Source organism: Trichoplusia ni, chromosome 6 (assembly GCF_003590095.1).
Source record: "Trichoplusia ni isolate ovarian cell line Hi5 chromosome 6, tn1, whole genome shotgun sequence".
NCBI classification, from domain to species: Eukaryota; Metazoa; Arthropoda; class Insecta; order Lepidoptera; family Noctuidae; genus Trichoplusia; species Trichoplusia ni.
The window spans coordinates 14,110,308-14,135,032 of record NC_039483.1 but is presented as its reverse complement, the minus strand read 5'-3'; the positions used below and the strand labels follow the sequence as shown (position 1 = coordinate 14,135,032).

General features: G+C 38.0%; 1 protein-coding gene across 3 annotated transcripts in view; it reads left to right on the top strand.

Annotated features, from left to right (window-relative positions):
• LOC113495041 overlaps positions 1-24,725 on the top strand; it is a 38,558-nt gene that overhangs the window by 4,775 nt on the left and 9,058 nt on the right. The window contains exons 2-22 of one of the 3 annotated variants that reach the window (XM_026873614.1): positions 5,310-5,415; positions 7,252-7,451; positions 7,865-7,973; positions 8,058-8,166; positions 8,254-8,373; positions 8,820-8,952; positions 9,418-9,496; positions 10,181-10,322; positions 10,681-10,789; positions 10,873-10,999; positions 11,242-11,335; positions 11,769-11,939; positions 12,205-12,325; positions 12,479-12,571; positions 12,913-13,025; positions 14,076-14,194; positions 14,617-14,717; positions 15,033-15,186; positions 15,592-15,732; positions 23,810-24,016; positions 24,373-24,544. In XM_026873614.1, the coding sequence (XP_026729415.1) occupies positions 5,315-5,415; positions 7,252-7,451; positions 7,865-7,973; positions 8,058-8,166; positions 8,254-8,373; positions 8,820-8,952; positions 9,418-9,496; positions 10,181-10,322; positions 10,681-10,789; positions 10,873-10,999; positions 11,242-11,335; positions 11,769-11,939; positions 12,205-12,325; positions 12,479-12,571; positions 12,913-13,025; positions 14,076-14,194; positions 14,617-14,717; positions 15,033-15,186; positions 15,592-15,732; positions 23,810-24,016; positions 24,373-24,544 (2,715 nt within the window). In that variant the 5' untranslated portion in view covers positions 5,310-5,314. Of the gene's footprint in view, positions 1-5,309; positions 5,416-7,251; positions 7,452-7,864; positions 7,974-8,057; positions 8,167-8,253; positions 8,374-8,819; positions 8,953-9,417; positions 9,497-10,180; positions 10,323-10,680; positions 10,790-10,872; positions 11,000-11,241; positions 11,336-11,768; positions 11,940-12,204; positions 12,326-12,478; positions 12,572-12,912; positions 13,026-14,075; positions 14,210-14,616; positions 14,718-15,032; positions 15,187-15,591; positions 15,733-23,809; positions 24,017-24,372; positions 24,545-24,725 lie in introns of all 3 variants that reach the window. The other 2 variants (XM_026873613.1, XM_026873612.1) reach the window with 2 other exon arrangements.

Here is a 24,725-nt window from a genome sequence, read left to right as displayed (position 1 = left end):
TTAAAATCAGCCTAGCCCAGACTCGTCTTCAGCACTAAAATTAATATTAAAGTCTACATGGAGAGCTAGTCATAAAGTTTCCTTTATATGTTTGCAGTAGACAAGTAATAAATTGTCAAGAATTACTTATTCAATGGGATGTTAGCGAATAGGCGTGGAATACTATGGAACTAGCCCAGCTTGCTATAATTTTATAATGCTGCAATTGCTTTATATACATAAAAGCTGTAGTGCCAGCTACTCATATGCATAAAATGTAGATATGTAAATCTAGTGAATGCCTTTATTATTAAAACTGTTAATTCAGTTTACGATGATTTGTAAAAACAAGTTAAAACAGCTGAAACTGATAATTTATATCTTTCTTTTTGCAGACTTAATAATGCTATATTTCATAATGAATAATCTCTGTTTACTTTAAACGACTTAATTACGCGGTTTCGTAAAATATGTTAACAAAGCAAGAGTAATTGAAACATTTTCAGAAATATAATTGGCTCCTTTATCTGGCCTTCATCGATTTCGAAACATCGTATAATTTCGTCAAGTGACCCATGCAACTGGCATTTAATTCCTCTACGCCAACATTTTAATTAAGTGAAATAACTAAACGAGCTCGTTAAAATACTTTACTGAAGATTTCAGTTACATAAATTAAACCTTGATTAACAGGAGGCACGTTTCACTTCTTTTCTTTTTTTACAACTTGTGATTTTTTTTAGCTAAATTCTATTACTTATTTCGTGGTAATATCGAAATATTCATTTATGCATAGAACATATGGTCCAAAAATTATTCCTAAAAATGAAAATCTTTAAAACTCGATACGTGCTAAAGTGTATGTGTATGTAAACGTGTACAACGTACGTTTTAGTTACTGCCCACTCGAAATATTATTACTTGTCCCACTAGTCGCACACAGAGCAAAGACCTTTCAACCTTTCCAAATTTGCTACCGATTCCTCTGTTTATACGAAATGAATTGAGTGTGGAATAAGATTGTAATATATGTACATATAATAATAAATATATAAAGCCCTCTTTTATCGATTCTTGTGGTGCCATTTCTTATTCAAAGTTGAAATAGACACAAATAGATATTATTGCAAAAATATACCCAATATGTAGTTGTTGGCAATTACCAATAAGAACCCACGTTTTCCCACTAATTATGCTCAACTCTTTACCTCACATAGTGGGGTGAAAGTACGCCCTACTTATTTGATCCTAACATAATAATTTTCTGAACTGAATAGTTCTTAGCCATTTAAAGTGTAAATTGTGTCCAGAAATGGTCTGGATAATTTGGCAATTCCCCAATGCTGCAAACTATAACGTAACCGTTGTCCGAGGGAGAAGTTTGAACTTTCCTCCTTCGCAGTGCGTGGAAAAGTGATGAAATGAGTTATTCAGAGTTCTGTAAGAGACAATTGAATTGAGTTTCTTTGGAATTAAGTCTGATACAAGCAAGATACATTGGATATGAATGTTCATTCTTCGTACATCCGCTTTCGGAGAAAGACTATCAAAGTAATGTGATTCATAAAACTACTGAAAGCTATCCATCGCCGTTCCATCCTCCATGCATGTAGGCATGTAGTTTATTACTAAAAGGAAGTTACCTTTCTTCTGTGCGGAAATCCTCGACAGAATGAAATGGACTCGTCTTAAGTTACAGACAGTATAATGTGCAATCATGTGTGATGCCCAGATGTAAACTAATAGTCAATCATAACTACATTTAGATGAGCGATGGTCGCTGTTTTAGTCAGATTCGTAGGCAAGTGCGAATAGCTGATTGGAGGTTATTCAACTGTTGAGTAGACAAAAATAGAGCGATCAGTGCGTCCGCGCTTGTCGTTCTGTTCGCTCGAGGCACGCCTGATGACGCTGCTCATAGCAAGACGACCCAGGATCACGTACTATGCTTCCGGGATAAATATATTTATTTAGCCCACTTTACGATCGCTAGTCGTAAAGTATTGTCATGTTTGACTTTAGATGTGCCAAGTTTTTTCTTCTGAAATTTTTTTTAATATTAACTCTTAAAAAATTGCGAATATTTTCTAAGATACTCTTGCCATATATTATATCCCAAAAATTTGGATGAGGTTTTCTCAAGGGTTTCATTTTTTAATGTAATGTCGAACAAGGAATATTTAAAGAGCATTTTGTGACGTCAAGTGGCTGATATTGGGATTCATGCTATGTGGGTATTATTATTGCGGTCCACGGTGCCGGTCGGAGACGGCGGCGCGGCTGCGGCGGCTGCTCAGCGTTCGGTTCGCGGGGAGGGCGCGGACACAAATCGTGATATTTATAGAGGCGCCGAGACGCCGGCCCCACACTATCCCACATGTTAATTGGCTACTTGCGCCACATTTTTCTGGACGTCACCGTTCACGCTCATACAACGCCAATGCCACCCGATGGCCGCGGCGTTTCCGACCGACAAACATTGACACCTATGTAACTGGCCTAGATACGACAAAACTTTAACGCAAGCATGACGTTGCTCGACATGAAAATAAACAATGATGACAGTTCAAGACCCTTTCCATGTGTCCTTTAAAACAGATTGGATGGTTACCAGAATTCCACGTCTCCTGTTTAGGCAAACTTTATTAATAAAATATATCTCGATCATCACAGTGTCCTACTATCTATGCGTATCCAGTAGTGTAAAAAGATGGCTAAGAAATAATAAAAGTATCAGATGAGTGTATTTAAAATGAATCTAAAATTATTAAGTCTTGTCAAGGTGGACCGAAATAGAAAATAAAACGTCCGAGATGTAAACGATGAGTCAATGTCAAATACTTTCAGAATTGAATTGTTTTAATTTAGCCGAATAAACAATCGAAGAATTTAAAGTTGGTTGCTACGAAAATAGGTTCTATCTTTGTAATTTGTTACGCGTCAGCTTTATTAAAAGGGGTGTTTGTGTGCCGTCTGTTGTAATGAAAATAGGCCGACACTAGGGTAAACCGGCGCCTCTACAATGTAAATAAATGTGTAAATGTAATGGACACACCACACCCTCTTTGTTTTGACGGAACTAAGCAAAATAATTAAATTAGACATGGATTAAGTGCTGACTCGCACGAAGCTGATTTTAAATTATATCTAGTCTTTTTCGAGTTCAAATGATCAGCAGGAAACACCACGATTTCTGTTTTCTAATCTAGAAACAATTTATCTTAACCTAGTTAGCTAGCAACTAAGTAAATCACTAAGTGCTTGAACACGTACTTTTCTCCTACTTAATTGTAATTTTTTATTTCCTTTCCATAACAATATACCTAAGATAATAAAATAATATTTTAACGATTAACAAAACACTATTTATTACTTTGGTAAATGTTTCCCGCCAAAACGAAATGTACTGAAGTGAAGTGTTAATAAAAATAATATGACAAGTTTTAATTCGATTACTAGTCTATCGTTATTCCTTCCAGTTTCCACGCGGAGTATCGATCAAATACGTTTGTGCCTACAGTATGGCTTCTATCGGAAACGTAATGTATCGATACGGCTTTCGGCATTGTTCTCTTTTTCTTGTAGCGAATACAAAACGTGCACAGCTACCTATCGACTACAAAAACTTTTTATTTCTTGTCTAGAATTGGGGTCAGACAAACTCTTGCGAGATTTCTCATCAAGAATTTACGAAAATAATAATTTAAAATAAAAAGGAAATAATATGATATTGATATCTAATCTAAAAAATATTCTCTTTTATATTTTAAAGTCTTACTAAAGCTAAGGTAATTTAAGTTATAAGCCTATGAAATTAAAATCGGTCGATGTTTTTTTCTATTAGAATTTTTACTTCTATAAGGTGTTAACACTGTCATAACTTTCAATGGCCCAATGACTATGTAGAACTCATATTACATGCAAATTAGAGTTTTCTTAGTTATTACTCATTTATATATTCCAATATCGTGTTAGCATTACCTACTTTAAAGCGTAAAGTAAAATCGTTTTGACATCAGTTTCCATCGACATGAAATATTTTCTTAAAACCAGCTCTATGTAAAAAAGATCAAACGAAGCAGATTTTATTTGATGTGCGATCAGTTTTCGTCACAGATTTCGATACTGTCACAGAAAAATTCTCATAAGAAAATGTATAAATACAGGCTTATTGCCGTTTACTAGGAAAAGATAGAAGTCACAGAAATGTTTTGAACATAAAACCTAGATATTTTTCTAAGAACAATGCTTATGTTGAACAAAAGACTACTTTAAAATTATATACCATTAGATCAAACTCATTTTAATGAAGATTAGAAAACTAGGTAGGTACATAACCCAGGAAACACTAGCTTTAAGCTTTTCTTCAAATTATCAGAACTTCGAGTCATCGGCAGTGCGCCCTATGTTTTTTGTGTAGGTGTCTTTATTTAAAACACTCATAACTGAACATAGTAATTTACAGAGTATTATTTTTATTAATGAGCAGCTGCTTCGTTCGTTTCTAAGAGACAGCTTCAATCTAGACGTCTTCGTAAATTTATGACAGTTGTATGATGACTCATACTCCGAAATTATATCGTGATTATGTTTGAGATACACGTAAGTTGTAGAAAAATTTAGAGACGTTGTAAATTAAACAGAAACTTTAAATAGCAGAGCAAATACTCTGATAGGAAATAAGCTGTTTCTGAAATACCAAGTGCGTGGCATTTAAGGTTTAATTCCTGATTGATTTTATCAATCGTAGTGTGCAATACTTTCTCACTTGGTCCAGTAGAAAGCTGCGCCATAGCCGCACGTGCATTGAATATACAAACAACTTGTGACGTGAATCACGTTCTGTAGAACAATGATCGCAGCGGGGTACGGTACGCTACGGCTGCTAGCAGTGTCTTGACAGCGTATTAGCATTCACCGACTGCCAGTATGAATAAATCACTAGGTCCCTGCTGACGTGAAAACGACTACCCTTGCCAGCTTATAAACAAGCGTGGCAGATACACGATGACACCTACGGTCGCACTGACGACTCGCCAAACGGCTAATTGGCCGAAGCTTTCTTCCGAATTCCAAAATGACTGTGAGGTGTTTCCCCAAACTACACCGAAGTCTACCTTGTGGTGTGTTAATCAATAATAAGCCAAACCTCCGTTTATAATTCTATAATCTACTTTAAACTCGCACTCTAATTCATCGAAACAGGCTCAATATCTAAATCAAGAATCTAGAGTATCGAGCATAAACTATCTTCAACTGGCGTTGTTGCCCTAATTGTTTATATTATAATTGCAGTATTTATGTTATAGTGAGTTATTTTATTGTTCCAGTCACGATGGTTGTGGGCGAGAGTAAGCGCACCGCCAACATCATGGACGGCATTGAGAACACCGGTGACGTGCGCATGCACGACCACCGGCTGCGCCTCAAACAAAGGTAAGCAAATCCTTTCATCGATTCCTCACGAAATGTACTGTTAGTTTGTACACCTACATGAGTAGCAGTATAACATTACTGTCATGCCTTGTTATAAAAACATTGGTACATATTTCTACCTACGACGTAAGGAATTTTGCTGGCTCATGTTTATCGATTGTGGTCAGGCTATTGGTATGTTCAATGTATTCATCCAGAGAACGTTGAGTATTCTCTTCTTTAAATTTCGTTTGTCCCATCCGCGAACGTAGAGTTCACACTCTGTGCTTCCTTACGTCAATGCATGCTAACACTAGTATTATTTTAGTAACGTAACGCATTCAAGATGGAACATTTGTAGACGCGCCGTTGTACAGCGTCAATAACCAGTGACCGGGCTTAGGGAGACAGATTGTTCACCTACACGCCACACGTCGGAAGTTTGTAGGCGTAAAGGTCGATGTTACATCATTCGATAGACTCAATAAATTTTACAAGGAAGGATTGAAAATATGACGCGATTTGTACAGACGCAAATCAGATTTGAGCAATCTTCTTGTTAAAGTGTATTCCGACAAATATATTTTTTTAGGATGCCATTAGACTTGTCCTCATACGTTTGTAGCGATGACCACATTTTCAAAGATTCCTTCTCAAAAATTCGTGTGACTCATCGCTCGCTCCTTATACTTTTCATTTCGTTGATCAATACTATATGTATTGTATGCGTAACATAATCCGTTCAAAGCCCCACTTCCTCAATAACGTATAAAATATCTACATAATGCTAACGGGTGAATGTCTTCGACGACGCGAGGCCAATTAATTTGAATGTTTCTGCATTACTATACTTACTAATACTAAGCATATAGGTATTGCGTGCATTATGCGGCGCGTGGGCAACGATCGATGCCTTTGCAGTTTATGGTTTAAGTTAAAAGATTTGAGAGGGTCTTTAGTTCAAAAGACACATACTAAGAAAAAACTCTTGTCTATGAATGAGCTGTCTATGAATTCAAGCTGTTCTACACTAAAAGTACACAGTTAAGTTATTTATTTGTCTCAAAGAATAAATTATTTTTATCGTACATTTAACTTCCTGCGACGTAACCGTTCTTCCGTTTCTCGACGGTGAAACATTTAAGAAGCTAAAAATACACTACGTCCACTTGTTTAAATAAGCATTTAGTACATACTCTTTAAATAGGCGACCGGAATCGCTTTTTATTAAAAATAGTAATCTTACGCATAGGTTTTTCATTATTAGAGTGGGTGAGGTTAAAAGTAGGGTAATTTAAATGAACCTATTTTGAGAGCGAATCGCTTGAGCTTATACTGTTTACAGTACCGCGAATGCGTTTCCGTGACGCATCGATTTGCTTTATCGTTTTAAACACTAATCATTCTAGCAAATTGAACTGTTTTGGAAATATGACTAGTATTTTTCACTAAAACAATTAAATAACGATAGATTTTAAATTTTAAGGAAATTCATTGCTCAATACTAGTGTCTCTGAGACTGACATGAACTAACTAAGGATTCAATGATTTTATTTTAAAATTTTGCAATCACCTAATTTAGTAGACATCATCATTGGCCTAGCCTTTTCCCAACTATGTTGGGGTCGGCTACCAGTCTAACCGGTTTCAGATAAGTACCAGTGTTTTACAAGGAGCGACTGCCTATCTGACCTCCTCAACCCAGTTACCTGGGCAACACGATACTCCTAGGTTAGACTGGTTGTCAGACTTTTCAAGCTTCTGACTACCTGTAACGACTATCAAATATGTAGGAATAACAGCCTTAGTAGACATATTAAAGTAAATTCTTATCATGACCCGTTTAATTGCTTTCAGATTCGATATAGTAAGAAAACTAGGTCAAGGTACGTACGGAAAGGTGCAGTTAGGTATCAACAAGAAGACAGGCCAAGAGGTGGCCATCAAGACTATAAAGAAATGCAAGATCGAATCGGAAGCGGATCTCATACGTATTCGACGAGAAGTCCAGATTATGTCTTCTGTTAGACATCCAAACATTGTACATATTTATGAAGGTAAACTATACAAATAATTAGGGTTGTATTTGTTATAATCTCCACATCCAGACTTGTACAAATACCGAGTATCGAAATACTTGCTGACTCAGGTACAAGAAAAACATACCATGCGGCTTACCAAGCTTACTTTTGATACCTGTTATTTTGAGATTATCGATGCTTGATCGTATGATCTAAATACCGGTCTAACAAGACAAAGAGAACGATAAAGTACAATATCAATCGGTGCCAAATCATCTTGTATTGGCCCTTTTGTCGTAACATTTTATAGACTGTCATTCGTCTGTGAAACAAAATAACATGGCATGCGAAACGACAATATCGTAAGCTCTGTAGAATTCTGACTTATGATGTTTTCGTTTCCTTGAAAATATAGCAATGTCATTTATAATGTATTTTATGTTTTTCAGTATTTGAAAACAGTGAAAAGATGATTCTAGTTATGGAGTATTGCTCAGGCGGAGAATTGTACGATTATCTTAGTCAGAAAAAAGTATTACAAGAGGACGAAGCCAGACGGTCAGTAAATATACCTTATAATACAAATTTAAACAACGCAATGCCCTACAATATCCTTTCTCACAATATGGTTGTTCGTTTCAGGTTATTTCGACAGATAGCCACCGCTGTGTATTATTGCCATATACATAAAATCTGCCATAGAGATTTAAAATTGGAAAATGTTTTATTAGATGATACTGGTAGTGCTAAGGTCTGTACTCTCCTTCTAAATAAATTATTATTAATTATAAATTGTGTATTATATTTTTATTTATATCATTCTTTCTACGACTTTCAGATTGCCGACTTCGGTCTTTCAAACGTGTTTAAGGAGACATCTCTTTTGTCCACGTTTTGCGGTTCACCTTTATACGCCTCTCCAGAAATTGTCAAAGGGACACCTTATATAGGGCCGGAGGTACGGTATATTGACGGTATATCGTGATTAATTCAATCTATACTAATACTATAACAGGTTGAGTTTAAAACGTTAGTGGATTCGTTGAATCGATTTTGAAGCTTATTTTACCGACATAAAATTACGATATTTGTGACAACCATAATCCATATTACCCCAAAATACTGCAAAATAAAGTGGTCTAATAATAAAAATAACTATCAAAACGGCCTTTTAATAGGAGACAACACATCGAAAAATACTCTTATGGATCTGCTTTATTCACATAACGAATGTCTGTCATGTAATGTATTTAATGCTACAAATAACAAAGGAAAATACTCACAAGACACCTTAATGTTTATACTCAATATATAAACAACAATGAACAATGAATGTGAATACATTAGGTCAATTATTTAACTTGTCTGGCATCATAATGTATTGTAAATATGTTTACGTTCCAGGTGGATTGCTGGTCGTTGGGCGTGCTTCTATATACTCTAGTCTACGGGGCTATGCCTTTTGACGGCTCCAACTTCAAACGTCTAGTCCGACAGATCAGTAATGGAGATTATTATGAACCTAGAAACCCATCGAGTAAGTAATTATATGTCTGAAAATATTAGTTATTTTCAGAGATAAACTAGTTTCATGATATTCACCACGTCTTGACATAATAAGCAAGAAATGTTAATATAAAAAAGTCTTAAGTTATCTCTAGACTTCTCTATGTATCATCAAATATATGGATATTATTGGAAGATGGTAATATAGTATAAGCTACACATATATTCCACCTCTTACACATACTAGAAAGTTTAAGTTCCTTTCGTTCCTTATTTATATGATCATATCAATTCGTGGATCACAATGCATATGACCCTAGTAACATACTTGCAACTTAATGTAATGGCAATTGAGTTCACTTTGCCATGAGCATATTATATTTAGTGAAAGCCCACAGATTTCCACTTGCATGGGTAATTAGTATGTATAAGTACTTGATAATAAATGTAATTATAATCAATTAATGTTGGTAACGTTACTAATCACTTGTTACAGGTGCTTCACCCCTGATCCGAGACATGCTGACAGTGGATCCCCTCAAACGTGCCGACATCGCGTACATCTGCGATAATCCGTGAGTCCAACCTATCTCGAATCCTAGCTCTACCATTATATTTTATAGCCCGTTCAAATTACCATAGCGAACCGCAGATAAACGACCGCAGACGAAAACATAAAAATGAAACAGTACACTTGAATTTAAATGCAGTTATTATTTTAAAGTTAATTCGTCTAAGACCGCACCATTTAGTTCAGTGCAGTGGTGTGCATCGCGAAAGCACGGTCTTTGACTATGAGAGACCGAAAGGAAGGACGTTTTACTTTACTTCAGACTGGATTTAATATTAACATCATATCGTATGTGATATATTTTGTTTAATATTGATTCGTGTTGGCTTTGATGTTTTAATTATAGTGGAATTGAAAACTTTCAAATAATTTATCTGTAGAAACGGATGCGTGCTTTTAAGTGCTAAAAGAATTGTGTACTGGATTGCATAGGGATAAGCTTATTAAAAAGGCGTTTTTTTACCAGCTATGTTAATTTTGTTATTTTCCACGTTTCTTCTGAGGTCAAGAGCTAGTTATGAAATGTCGATTAAAGCAGGCTAAAATATTTTTTAAAATTAATCGTTAACAGTCATCATATTTTTCAAACCAACACAATAAATTGTATTATTATAAGCTTGACTACTGAACTTGATACAAGAACCCCTTTATACGTTGTTTCTCCTGGCACTCGTTCGGGTCCTCGCAGCTGGGTGAACACGGGCTGCGACACGTCGTGCCTGGAGGAGGCGCAGGCGCTGGCGGCGCAGACGCCGGTGCGCCTGGACCTGCTGCTGTCGCTGGCGCCCGCCGCGCACAACAACTCCAACTCCGTCATGGTGCCCTCCGAGGTAACTAGCATTTAGTCCCACACCCGACCAAAGACCCAATACCGTTTTATAATCAGCCCTCGCAGTACAGCCCAGCCTTAAGAGGAAAATACATAAGTAAACTAGATTAAAAATGATAAAAGTCTGAAAGCTTTCGTTAAATATGATAACATTTTCCTAACGAAATAGGATAACGTTTCACAAGCGATGAATAGATCAACATATTCATAAATCTCTATAAAATTTCTTGTTCAAGCTACATTACTATCAAGGTCTAAAACTCTTTAATAACATCTATAAAAACACCTTAAAGTTTTTGTCCACAACGTTTTACATTATTCTATTAAGATCTTCTCTACATATGATCCCCTGTCGACAGGCTGAACTAGGTCCAGAGGAAAGCGGAACTGACCTTACAAGCTCCGCATCGATGGCTCACATTGAGCCCAGTAACTCTGCTGAAAAGAGAATCTTGGAGCTAGTCGCAGGTACACACTTATTCCACTTTTCATTTAACATTCATTATTTCTTTTAATAATACTGTTATGATAAGTTTGTGTGTTGCTTCCAGAGGGTGGCGAAGACGCTATCAAACCGTCGCCTACTCGCACAATTGTGTCGGCGACAGACAACAAGCGTAAGCTAGAGCTCGCTATGTCGGCCAGCGGCCTGCAGAGGAAGAAGGAGCGTGCGGCCAGGTTCGTAAATACATATTACCTCTGAATTATAAATTTAATGTATTTTTTATTTTTTTGTTTTCATGTTATAAAGAAGTGTCATGTCTTATCAAAAGGATCATGTGCGAAACTGGATGTTTTTGACACTTAAAAATTAAAATAAAGAATTTTAACGTTAATGCAAAATTGCAAGCCATCATGACACTTAAAAAAGTATTAAAAACGGAAGTGTAATATAGTTTAAAATTCTGTTTGTGTTCCAGTTGTGCAAGCATTGTGCCACAAGCACCGGTGTTGCCTGAAGAGGGTTCGCCAGAGATATTACCGAGCGAGGAACTGCCTATTGATTCAGATGCGGTAAGTTTGTCAATCAACTACAACACTGTAGCTTGAATAAATAGTATATTATTATTATGACTTTCATTAAGTGGAAACACATTTAAGGGAAGCCGTTTTAAAAAAAAAACATTATGGTAACGTTTTTGGGCGATGAAATATTTTTTTTCTGAAGGATGCATTGAATTTAATCTCTGCTATGCTTCATTTTATGAGACTAGTCCGCCACATATGCCCGTCATTGCAACTCCTGTAAGCCAAGATCTACAATGAAACCAACGAAAACCACCAGTTTGGTGTGTCCCAGGGGGAACAATTAACTGCCTTGGAACAACAATCTGGAATGGAATCTATGCTTCATTTCTGTACGGCTTATTTAAAATAGCATTTTATATTACCTGTAGGTACATAATATTTCTCCTAAAATAAATCCACGAATTGTCTAAACATCCAGGCGATCCAGCCTAACCTGAAGTCCTCCGCCACCATCACGATCCAGCCGGCGGCGGCCGAGCTGGCGCGGGACCTGACGCAGGACATCGTGAGGGAACCCGTCAGCAAGGCGCACTCGCCGCCACACACTCCCGCGCCAGAGGACAAACCTGCGCCCAAGGAGGAACCCAAGGTAATGTACATTGCAATAACACTGTAAATAAATCGCCTTTATTGTTGTGCATTTATTTTATTTTACAATTATTGTGCACTCACAACATGAAATTATGATGCAGTGCAATTTGTTTTTAAGTTAGTTACGCGAACACGAGATAGGGCAAAGTTTGTATGCGAAGGGAACTTGCTGCTGTGTGGTAGAAGTATTTCATATTCGAAGTTGAAACAAGTAAATAAAAACCCTCAACTCTTAAACATTATCTAATTGATAAAATTTATAGCCGCAGGAAGAACCAAAGCAGAGTGCCGTAGCTTCAGCTGCAGATAAGCTGACGTCACTGTCCATCGCACAACAGACTCCCACACAAACACCGGCCAAGCCCAAGAAATTGTCCATACCAGGTACTTTATATATTTATTAAACTTAAAATCAATAATCTGTCAAAAGGCTGATGGTGTTGTTTAACACGAGCAATTATTTTGCTTTTTCCATCGTTTACTTGCGTTAGCATCCTGTAAGAACAATGATTTCTATAAATTCTGTTTTTCTTTAAGGTGGCAATGTCGGAAACTTCAAAGATCAGTTCGAAAGGAGAGCATCACTTACCTCGCCGCCTACTGATATCAAGCGCAATATATCAAAACCAGGTGCGTGAAACGTCTATAAATAATGTCACTAAGATATAATTAATTTGAGTGATTCATAGCTTTGATTTAATGTGTATAGTTTTATGTAGGACTGTGCCTATATTCACCGCAGGATAGCAAAAGGAACGCGTTGAGTAGAAGAAAAAAAAAAACATTGTAAAATACTTTACCTAAATCAATGTAAAAATCAATTTGACACCTCTTTAAAAACCTACGAGTCAAATTTTTGAGTCCACTTGTACGGAAGACTAAATTTCGCGAGTCCGTGTGCACTTGACTGGTTTATTTTTTTCGTTTGTATATTAAAAGCATATTTTATTAATATTTGTTTTCTGTTCCAGTTGTCTCAAAGATCGCGAAGCCCAAAGCACAGAGCGAGGACCGTGACTTAGCTTCGAAGACACCTGACAATGGAACTGTCAGACTGCAACAGATTGGCATTGAACCCTCACAGGTATAAATTTATTTTTTAACATGAAACATTTCTTTGTGTCGCTTTCCCCGTTGTGGGAAGTTTAGGTTGTAAGATGCAGAATATCACTTCAGATTTTGGTTGTATTCGCAAACGATCGGAAAGTATAGTACCCATAATAGATTTGATTAGTCATAAAAATGCGATTATTCATAACGTATAATTGGCACATTTGATGTCCGCGTACTTGCTAATAGAAATGATTCACCCATTGTTGTTAGATAATAATAAAACCTATTCATAATTCAGATATTCATTTATTCAAGTTTTACTACTTGATTACGTATTATAATTAATATTGTTATCATAAATGAGGCGCCAATGGTATAACGGATTTCATAATAAATTATAATTAAGCAGGAAGTTGTTATTTATGTGTTATGCTACCTAACAACGACTGATTGATTCAAAATATTGAACGGAGCTTACTTTTAAATTATTTAATTGTAGAAGATTCTAGTTCTAGTAATAGCCTGTGGACCATTTAATGAAAAGTACCGGAAATATGTAAGGAACGTAAATTAGGCAAAACGGAGCATTACAAGTTACTATAAAACTATTTACATGCACTCGTGACGTCATCAGAATCTCAACAGTGCGTGGTTTTACACCCACATACAGTCATGTCATATGCACTCATTTTAGGCGCATCGTGACTCGTATCCGATTACTAGCAGTCGTCGGTTGTAACTGCGACCGCGATCATGTGCATTTAGTTTTCAATTTAATTTAAAATAACGAACGAACGAATTTGTAATAAACGAACATACTGATCGGTGAGTGTGAGTAAATGAATCATAAACTTAGTTTTTTCTTCAAAAATCGGATGCGTTTTTTATATTAGTGGCGCCCAAAAGTCTTGGAATGTGCCACACATGTTTACTCGAACGTAACCATTCCACCAGATCACTGCAAGATTTAAATAGCTACTTGCAAAAAACTTGCATTATTTTTAGCGTCAACGCGAAGTCATAAATCATCTATTTGTGTATGAAAACATGCCATCCTGAATATTTATTTGTTGTTGTGTAGAGTTCTCCCGAGTCGGACCGTGAGTCTAACCTCCGCGGCGGCGTCAAGAAGACTGAGAGCGAGCCATCACACAGCTCCACTTCTGTAGACCCCGCTGTCTTGTTGCAGGACGCTAGGAGGTCAGTTAACAAAGGGTTAGGTCTATTTATATATGTTTATTATTAAACTAACATAGTGTTACAACATAACAACTGTGGACGTTTGGAATATAGGTATCAAAATCAGTAACTACAAAAAAATATTAAACCCCTATTAAAATAAAATAACACACAATTTTAGAATTGTTATAAATTTGTTTTCGCAATCATAACAAGGTATACTAAAGTTTTATTCCAAATATATCCGTCTCATTTCCTAATTACCAAGGACAGTTGGCAAAATTATAATTATAATCGAAAATTATATTCATCTACCCGAATGAATTTACACCATTACTTCGTGTGACAATGACGAATGTTATTTTCTCATATTTTCTGATTAATGCAACTGGGATGTTGATGCCAAATATTTGAAGATGACTAATGTTATTCATAACCCGTAGGAGTCTACAGAACTCCATGGCGAAGTTGGTCGAGGAGAAAGCCGGGGAGGAGAGTCGCCGCCGCGCCGCGCGCGACATCATCTCATCAGCTATACGTACCGGTACTTTGTACTATGTAGATGATAAGGCGAATATGTTGACATGTTGCATGGTCGATTTAATGAGTAAACGTGACTTAAATTATCATTTTGGGATTCAAGTTTACTCTATGAGAAGTTTTATCAAAATTGGTTCAGAGGTTTTGACGCAAGTATAAAATATTTTTGGTTTAAACTCAACAGTTAATATTCTTAATTTTTTATTGTTGCCTATATAAGCACTTGGTTGTTTGCTAGTCGTTATTGAGTTGTTGCTCGGTTACTCGTTATTACCTTGAGAAAGTAATAGATTAGTAATAGTAATTGTTTATGTACCAGGCAAGCCGCCCATGCCGTACGGGCGCTCGTCGTCGGCGGGCGTGGCCGCGCTGGCCGCCAGCTCGCCGCCCGCCGCGCCCGCCGCGCCCGCCGCGCCCGCGCCGCGCCTGTTCCGCACTGAGGCGCAGCATCGCGTGGAGGACCACCGGAACAGGTAACGCAACGACATACGCATCATATGGTAGGCAGGTTCTAAGCCAGCGCTGAATTTATGGTAACATTTTGTGAACGAACAAATATCAATTTTAGTATCAGCACCATCTTCATCACAAAATATGGTTAAAAGTTTACCTGTTTTATTAAAGCTGAAAATTCTATTAGAGTGAAATGTAACAATACTTAAAGCCATGTGAGCACGCAATCGAATTAAATAGTAGACATTAAAAAAATATTTGGAATATAACATTACGTTCAGGCGAATGTTTGTCATGAGCGGATTAGGGCATTTCTTTCCGTCATAATCAGTGAGAAATACTTTTCAAAAATACTTTTTTGTTATATTAATACACAAAGACACTTCGTTAGTCGTAAATGATTAAACATTGTATTTTTGTATCAGGGGCGTGTCCGTGGAGCGTATCATCCCCATCACAGTGGCGGCGGAGGAGGCCGCCGCGCCCGCCAAGCCCGCGCCCGCGCCTGCAGCTGCGCCGCAGCCCGCACAGCCGCCGCAACCCGCTACACGGGTCACTCCGCTGAGGTCAGTGCTACTCTTGTTACACCTGTACATACATTATATGAGGTCTCAAGTCAAATGACATCTTGGTAAAGCCATTGTAATTGTAAAAATAGTATCTTTTTTCTCAATTATTTTGTTTTGTATCTATGAAATCAAACAGAGATTTACTGTAACCAACAAGCAAGAAATTTTCTATCGGGAGTTAAGTTACGGCGAACGAGATAATTATTAAAAAAAGATTTATTTAATTAAAACAATGTTTATTACTTGAAATGTACTACAAGACTAATTTACAATTATAATATTTCTATTAACTAAACTTATTGCTAGATCTGCAATAGTGCAGTTTCTGCGATGACGCACGGAGTCATCCGATGTGCATTCAGCAATTACGCACATTAGGCGATTGCCTAACTCCTCCCTCCTTAAGACAGAAGCGCGTCCCGCAGCTTCCAGCAGCGTCCTCGGTGCTAGTGTTCTCGGGGCTCTCGCTCTCCGATTTCGGTCGTCGCTGTCTCCACTGCCACAGCTTCCAGATGGTAATGGCTATCAGAATGAAGTAAAGTCCCAGTGTTGACCAACTTGGCGTGATCATCATAGTCTGCCAGTCAATGATCGGTTGTTGAATGTTTTCAGCTTGGTCCATCAGTTCGTGGATGCTATCCAGGGATATATCTTTAAGGTGTAGGTTATAACGAATGTTCCCTTCTAGAATAGTGGTTTCGCTAGGAAGCGGTATGATTTCGTCTAATATTTCTAATTGACAATCGCTTGTCATGCCAGTGATATATATTCCCGACATCTTTTTATAATCGGATTTTCTTCCGCAGCGCGATTTTAGGATTTGTTCGTCTTTCAAGATGATAAGCCATTTGTTGTCTTCTAGTCTCTGGATCTTGCCTTGTTTCAGGTTCATTCTGGCACGTGTGCAGTTTGTGCTCTGGTGTTTTATAAGAGCTACTATGCAGTCTTCAGAGTTCTCCATAGGTTGGGTATTCAGCGATGTGCAGAGTTGGACGTCGTGCGTGATCTTTTTGCAGTCTTCCTCCAGGTATGAGTACTCGTTGGTTCCCAGTGCTAGGTATTTGGATTTAGGGACAATGGTGAGGTTTTGTTTATCTGGTATGGAGTATAGATGGATAAGGTCGTAAAGGTTTTCATCTATGGAAGGGATATCTAGTATGAATGTTAGTGCGTGGTTTGTGCTATAAGCGTTTACGCTAATAGATTTCTCTATACTATGAATATTTTTAATACTGATACTATCAACTGGTCTAAATTGGTTATGTTTTTGAATAGCTGTCATTTCGCTTATAAGACTGTGTGGGGCTATTATGCTGGGATGCATCACTTCTAACTGTGCAAATGTCATTGCGTCTTCTAATATAACTAATTTATCTAAGAGTAACTGCAAACTAAAATCTATTTGAATATATAAGTCTAGGAAGTGCAATTTGCTTATAAATACGTTATTACTTAAAGTGGCGTTTTTTAACATTGAACCAATCTTTTTCTGATTTTCGTCTAATAATTGAATTTGTTTACTAAATTCCTCAACTGCGTGCTTTGCTATAAACAGAGTTTGTTTTTGGGATGAGTTAATATTGTGGACCGAATTGCGTAAGTTAGATAATTCATTTTCGAACTTAATAGCGTCATCATAATCTAAATTTCCTGTAATAGTTTTAACTACTGAACCTAAACCATTAATTAAGCCACGTCTAAACCTATGGTGCGGTGCAATAAATGCTAATTTCTTACTTATCAAATGTAAACTATTTTCTATTTGGTCCTTATAAGCTCTATGCGAGTCTTCATTGCCTTCAGCAGCTTTAGTACTGGCATATAATGACATAAGCTTCAAGGTTGTTTCGTGTAAATACGATACGTTATATACGCAGGCCAAACTAAACGTGTCTATCTGCTTCAAAATTTGACCTTGTTTTAACAAAAGAATGCCATTAGTATTATTTATAGGGTTGAGGGTCACGTCGGCGGTTGCGTAGAGCACGAAGGCTCCTGCGATGAGGACCCTGGAACAAGGTGTGGTCTTCGTAAGAGTTTGTAATGAACTCTGATTGATTTCGAATTTGGGTGGTTTCCTATGATTTCCGCGACATTATTAGGGTGTAAATGAATGATTTTGTACGGACCTTTAAATACTGGTTTCGTCTTGTCGCTCCTGGTGGTTTTGGCTACCTGTTTATAAACTGTTTCACCTACCTTGAACATGATTGCTTCCGCTGCCTGGTTTCTCTTTTCTATTACCTGCTCCTTATTCTTGGACACGTGGGCTGCTATACATTCCTGTACCGCTTCTGCATTCTTACGATGGTTAAGGACATAGTCCTGATAAAACTCTTTGGGATAAAATAGTTCTAATGGGTTTCTAGATGCTGTATGACCGAATAAAAGCTCACGTGGCGTATAGCCAGTAGTAGAATGAATAGCATTGTTATAGGCGATGATAGCATATTTCATGATTAATTGTATTGGGTCGTCTTTGTTTGTCATTCTCTGAATTCTTATTATTTCTGCGATGGTTGAATGGAATCGTTCTATGGGTGAATTAGAGTTTGGGTTATAAGGCGTCGTGAAGTGAATATGGATATCATGTGAAGCACATATCTCTTTTATGACATCGTTATCGAACTTTGTATCAGAGTCTGTGGTGATTTTAAGAGGCAGTCCTAACACAGAGAATACTTGTAGTAGAGCTTCTGCGATATGAACACTACTAGAAGCAGTTAGCGGCACCGCCTGAGCGAATTTAGAAAAGTTGTCGATAATGGTCAAAAATGTTGCGCCCCCCGTGCTATATAGGTCCATGAACAAGTGTTGAAAGGGTTTCGTAGGTGTCTCTGTTAAAGTCAATGGGGGTTTTAGGGGATTTCTTTCGTATTTTGCCTTCAGACAAAGATCGCATTGGTTTATGAACCTTTGAACCGTCAATAACATGTTAGGCCAATGATAATTCCTATGCAGCTGCTTATAGGTCTCTTGAATACCGCGATGCGATGATTTGCCCTCGTGGTATCGCTTAATGAGTTCTTGTTGTTCAGTTTTATTTTCAACAAGTGTGACCCGTGACGTACATCTTATTAGCTTCGGTCCTCTGTCATTAAAAATCGTAGTATATACTCTTGAGAAGGCTAAGTATAAACTTTCGTCGTAAAAATAGCAATGAAAAACACGGTCAGCTATTGTGTGTTCCTTTAAGAATTTTACAATTTCCGATTCAGTGTTATTTACTGGAATGAAAACATCCTTAATAACAGTCCTAGAGTTCGTTGATCTGTCTTCCACTCTATATGTAGATCCTGGTGTGGACCTAATGTAAAATTGTTTTAGCTGTTTGTCAATGGCATCTGATAATATAGGAATACCGTTATTTTCATTATCAGGTTGGGTATGATTAGTGGAAATTAATTGATCAGGGTCGGCTGTTACCACACTCATTGAGTCAGTCTCTTTGTCAGTCTGAGAGGGGTTGGTACTAATCATATCTACGTCATTGTTGTTATTACGTTGGTCGTTATTGTCGGTACGTTCGTTGTCTTCATCATTCGCTTCTATCTCTGCCTGTCTACGGGCGTTTTCAAATATTCTGTTTATTATGTTATCGTCATCGTTGTCATCGAAATTAACAGTCAGGGAATCTATACTATTGTGAAATATTTTTGCTCTAGATAATGCATCTGCGTTAGTGTTTTGTTTGCCCTTTTTGTAAACCACTTTGTAATCGTACTCTGCTAACTTTAGTTTCCAACGTGTCAATTTAGAATTAGGGTCTTTTAAACTCATTAACCATGTGAGGGGTCTATGGTCGGTATAAATTGTGAATTTGCGACCATATAAGTATGGTCTAAAATACTTTATTGCCCAGACTATTCCTAACAGCTCTTTCTCTATAGTAGAGTAACGTATCTCAGTATCTGATAGTGTTCTTGAGGCATAGGCTACTGGTTTATCTGAGCCCACATTGCCTTGAGAAAGTACTGCTCCTAACGCAAAGTCGGATGCGTCCGTCGTTAAAATAAATGGTTTGTCAAAGTCAGGGTATTGCAGTATAGGGGCGTTCGTCAGAATTTGTTTGCATTTATTAACTGCGTCTAGAAAGTCGTCTGTATGTTTCACTTTTGCGTTCTTTTTAAGGCACGCTGTTAAAGGTTTCGTCAATTTTGCAAAGTCCTTAATAAACTTCCGGTAGTAACCGACCAATCCTAGGAAAGCTTTTATGTCCTTTTGCGTTTGTGGTATAGGGAAATTTAATACTGCTTTGATTTTGTCCTTATTAGGATTGAGTCCTTGGTCAGTTAGTTCGTGCCCTAGAAAGTTAACGTGCTTCTGTAAAAACTCTGATTTATCTAGCTGAACTTTCAGGTTATGCATTTTGAATCGCTGAAATACTAATTTCAGTTTTTCGTTGTGGTTTTGGAGGGACGTTGCGGCTATTATGACGTCATCAAGATATGTAAATACGTTATCTATACCTCGTAGTATATGGTCCATAAGACGCTGAAAAGTGCTCGGGGCGTTCTTTAACCCGAACGGCATTCTTAGGAACTCATAGTGGCCTCTTTCAGTAGTGAACGCGGTCTTCTCTACGTCCTTAGGATGCATTTCTAATTGATGGTAACCGCTTGCTAAATCAAGGGTCGTGAAATATTGTGCGCGTCCTAATCTGTCGAGAATGTCGTTAATGTTAGGTAAGGGATACTTGTCTTCTATAATTCGGTCGTTAAGTCTTCTATAGTCGATAACCAGTCTCCATTTTACTTTTCCTGATGCATCCGGTTTTTTTGGAACAATATGCACAGGGCATGACCAGGGGGAGATGCTTTCCCTGATGATGCCTTGCTTTAACAGATTATCTACCTGTTTTTGTATCTCTGTTCGTTGTTGTGGAGCCTGTCTGTAACTACGTACAAAGATAGGAGTATCATCAGTTAGTCTTAATTCGTGTTTTACTGTATGGGTAAATGACAAAGGAATGTTTTCGGAGTAGAATATGTCACGGTACTGATAGCAGATTTTAGTAATTTCCCGTTTTTCCTCCTCATTCATATGACTGGTACGAATTTTCTTTAAGTTTTCGCAAAGTTCTTTTTCTATGTCCGTTTTTGTCTCGATATTATTAATTTTGTATGTTTGACCACTTTCTATCAACTGTGACGGTAAAGGGCTTAGGGCTAGGATACGATTGTTATTAACTATTCGCTGTGTATCATTATAATTAATTATAGATGTCTTAAAAGTCCCGTTTTTTACAGTCACTACCGCGGCCGGTGACTTTAATCCCTTTGACCAATTGAAGTCATCACAAATATAATAACCGTCAGTGTAATTGGTTTTAACCGTAATGAATCTCTCGCAATTCGGTTCGATTTTAACTTGTTTTACAGGATAATCAAAGTAAATTGGTACTTCGGTATTAAATGTTCGCAATATCTTATTTTTGAAATCTATATTACAACCTAATTTTTTAAATAAGTCCATCCCAATAAGGCCCTTATATTTGGGGTCAAAATCAAACAATAAAAATTTATGGTGTATATCAGAGTTGAACAGGTTGGGTAAAGGTAAAATTGCAACGTGCTCGTGACGGGTAGTAGCGTGCGCGGTTTTTACTGTAAACGGTTCGCGTTCGACACAGTGTTCGAGGCTAGTACCGGCTATTACATCGGGTGATATCATACAACGTGAAGCACCAGTGTCCAATAAAAATTTACCTTGAAACTCCGGCAATTCAATATAAGGGAGATGGTCTTTACCGTGGTGATTGAGGTCTACAACCTTTATCAGCTGAGGTTCGATTGCTCCTCGTCCAGGGGAAAATCCTGTTGATTGGGTCCCTCTGCAGACATATCCGGCGTATACTCATAGTCTTGGTCATTGTATTGCATGTTATGGCTATAGTACTCACCGCTGTAGTGTGGCTCGTCGGGGTAATACTGCTCCTCGCTGTGCTGCGTGTAGAACATTTCTTCTGGTGCAAAGCGCGGTTTTTCTGGCTTGTTTACTGACCTCATAGTGACGTCAGACACTCTTTGTGGTGGATTCACTTGCGGTCGAGGTAAATTTGGCTGTGTTCTGAAGTTGCCTGAATTCCTAAAGGTACCCGATCCGCTAGGTCTCACATTACCTGACGCTGGGCCAGCCCTCCAAGACGACATGCCTGGCCCTCGTTGTGGTTTCAGCTCCGAGTTCCAGCTATTGCGCGGAGGAAAGTTACTTACCGTACATAAAACATCTGATTTGGCTTAGGAGTTTCCTTTTGTTTGTTTTGCATGCTCAATGAATTGAAATTATTATTCATTCTATTAAACGCAAGTCGCGCCTCCTCTTGTCTAGCCGTTACTATAGCTGCCTCCAGCGTTAAGGGTTTTGAAATCCTCACCCCTACAGATACGTGAAACTCTAAGTGATTTACGTATTGATCTATAACCATGTTTTCGTAGTATGACTTATCTGTATGTCCACCTACCACATTTAACCCTTAAATACCTCGAGTATCAATTTTGATACCGAACTTTCAAACCGAATGTATACTTGTAATTCGTTTTTTTTTTAAATGTTAGGCTGATTTATAATATTATTGCATAGTGTCGTTTACATTGAAATAAAAAAAAAAGTCTAATGCCTGAAGTATCAAAATTGATACCAGTTTTTTTTTTCGAAATATGTATATGAAATACATACTATGATTTTTTTTATTATTTTTCCAATTATCTAGCTCCTGCACAGAATACACCTATATTTTTTTTAATTTAATTTGAAAAATCAGGCTTCTAAGGGTTAAGGTGTCTAATATATCTCTCATTCGTTTGCCAAACGCCTCTGCATCTTCATTTTTATTCCGGCGCAAACGTGTCAATTCCTGCATTACCTGAATTTCATTACGCGGTTCTCCTAATCTGTGAATCAACGCGGTCTTAATAGCTTGCCAACTATCTACCGAACCTTCTGATGCTATAGCGCTAACCGCGTTTCCGCTTAATTTACTTTTGATCAAACATATAAGAGCAGGACTCGATCTAACTGGTGGTTCCAATAGTAACATAACATTTTCTACCTCTTTGATAAAGTAATTAAGGGTTTTGGGGTTCCCTTCATATTTCGGCAAAAGGTCAGAAATGAACTTAAAGGTCGCCAAATCATTGCCGGACATCGCCATTTCTAGTTAATAGATGACACAAAACGAAGGAGAAAAGATAATTCTGTAAAGTTATTCAAGTGCCTAGTAGTTAGTACTTATTAGTCTGCCTACCCCGTGAACAGACGGCTTAAAGATATTGCTAAATTGCTAAATAAACGTGATAAAAATAACTCTATAAATGGTGCACTATCACGTTACTGTGTAATGAACTTTGTATACTGCGATTTCAGCAAGTATTCGAGTATGCTTATATGATTCAAATAATAGACCTAATGTAATTAATGTAGCGATTTCAGCTCATAGACAAATACACACAAAACATAAATTGCTGATATAAAGAAAACAAATACGACAGGAAATATAGCACAGGAAACTGGGAATACAACTTGCACTCACCCCAATGTCCTCTGCATCTCCAGCCGGGCCTTGTAGTACAGCAGGACTCCCAATTCTCCGGAACTCCCGCAGGATGATAGTCGCCGTTCGTAGATCCGTTGTATGAGCTCGCGAAAATAACGATTGATACCGTTCACTCAAGCCTGAAGAGTTATATTCAAGGCGAGTGTCGCGATCCTACCGACTGCGCCAGTTAAGTTACGGCGAACGAGATAATTATTAAAAAAAGATTTATTTAATTAAAACAATGTTTATTACTTGAAATGTACTACAAGACTAATTTACAATTATAATATTTCTATTAACTAAACTTATTGCTAGATCTGCAATAGTGCAGTTTCTGCGATGACGCACGGAGTCATCCGATGTGCATTCAGCAATTACGCACATTAGGCGATTGCCTAACTCGGGGCGTGTAGAAAAAGAACGTGTTGTGACGCTCACACAATAGCGTTTTATGTGCGTTTTGCCGTTGTTCGAGAAACTTTATACGTGTTTTACTTTTTTAAATATAACTTTTATAATTTGATACACGTGTGACAGGCGGCTGACATCTACGGAGTCCGGCAGCGCGAGCGAGGCGTGCAGCAGCCCGGGCGAGCCCATCAAGAAGTCCGCGCGAGAGTTCATCATCCCCATCGCCGTGGAGGGCAAGGGCTACGTCACGCCGCGCCAGCGCAGCCTCGAACCCGAGACCTCGCACGCGACCACCGCCAGGCATCACCGCGCTACCAAGCCGCGTCGGATCAGGTACTACCTGATAACGTGGTTTAAGTTGCATACGATCCTTTCTAATAAGACTAAACTATGGTTTGAAATGAGTGAGGTTAATTTGGGATAATCTTATATAAACAATAGCGGTAAATAATAAATTTTAATATCTGTGCACAAATTAAAGACTTGATCCAACTGATTGAGATCTATTGCCCATAGTTATTAAATTAGTATTCGGGAATCGGGCTGTGTCCATATGTGTGCATAATATTTATCGCTGTTTTCGTTTAGGCACCTTTAATATCACAAAAATACATGCCTTTTTGTCAAGATAACAAACCAATATTTGTGCACCTAAAGACAGTCTGTCCTGACATTGTAACATCTTCCAGCAGCCTAGTGAGCGGCGGCGAGTCCGAGGAGGAGGAAGACAGCCACATGCACCGGCTGCGGCCGTCCCGCGCCGCGCGCGCCGAGTCCGTGAGCTCCGGCGAGGACGACGAGGAGGACGAGGGCTTCCATCTGCTCACCGCCGAGAACCTGTTCTCCACGCTGCTGCACAGGGTCAGGGAATCATTTATACAGTACTTTTTATTTAAAAGCTCTTTATAAAGTTATTATGAAGTAGCTAGGTTACTTGTGACCGCCTGTTCAAGGCAAAGTTTGGTTTCGCAAGTCATATACGTGCACATGATCGAAACCAAGCTACCAGTATATGCCAGGGTGTTGCCGTCGACGGAAACAT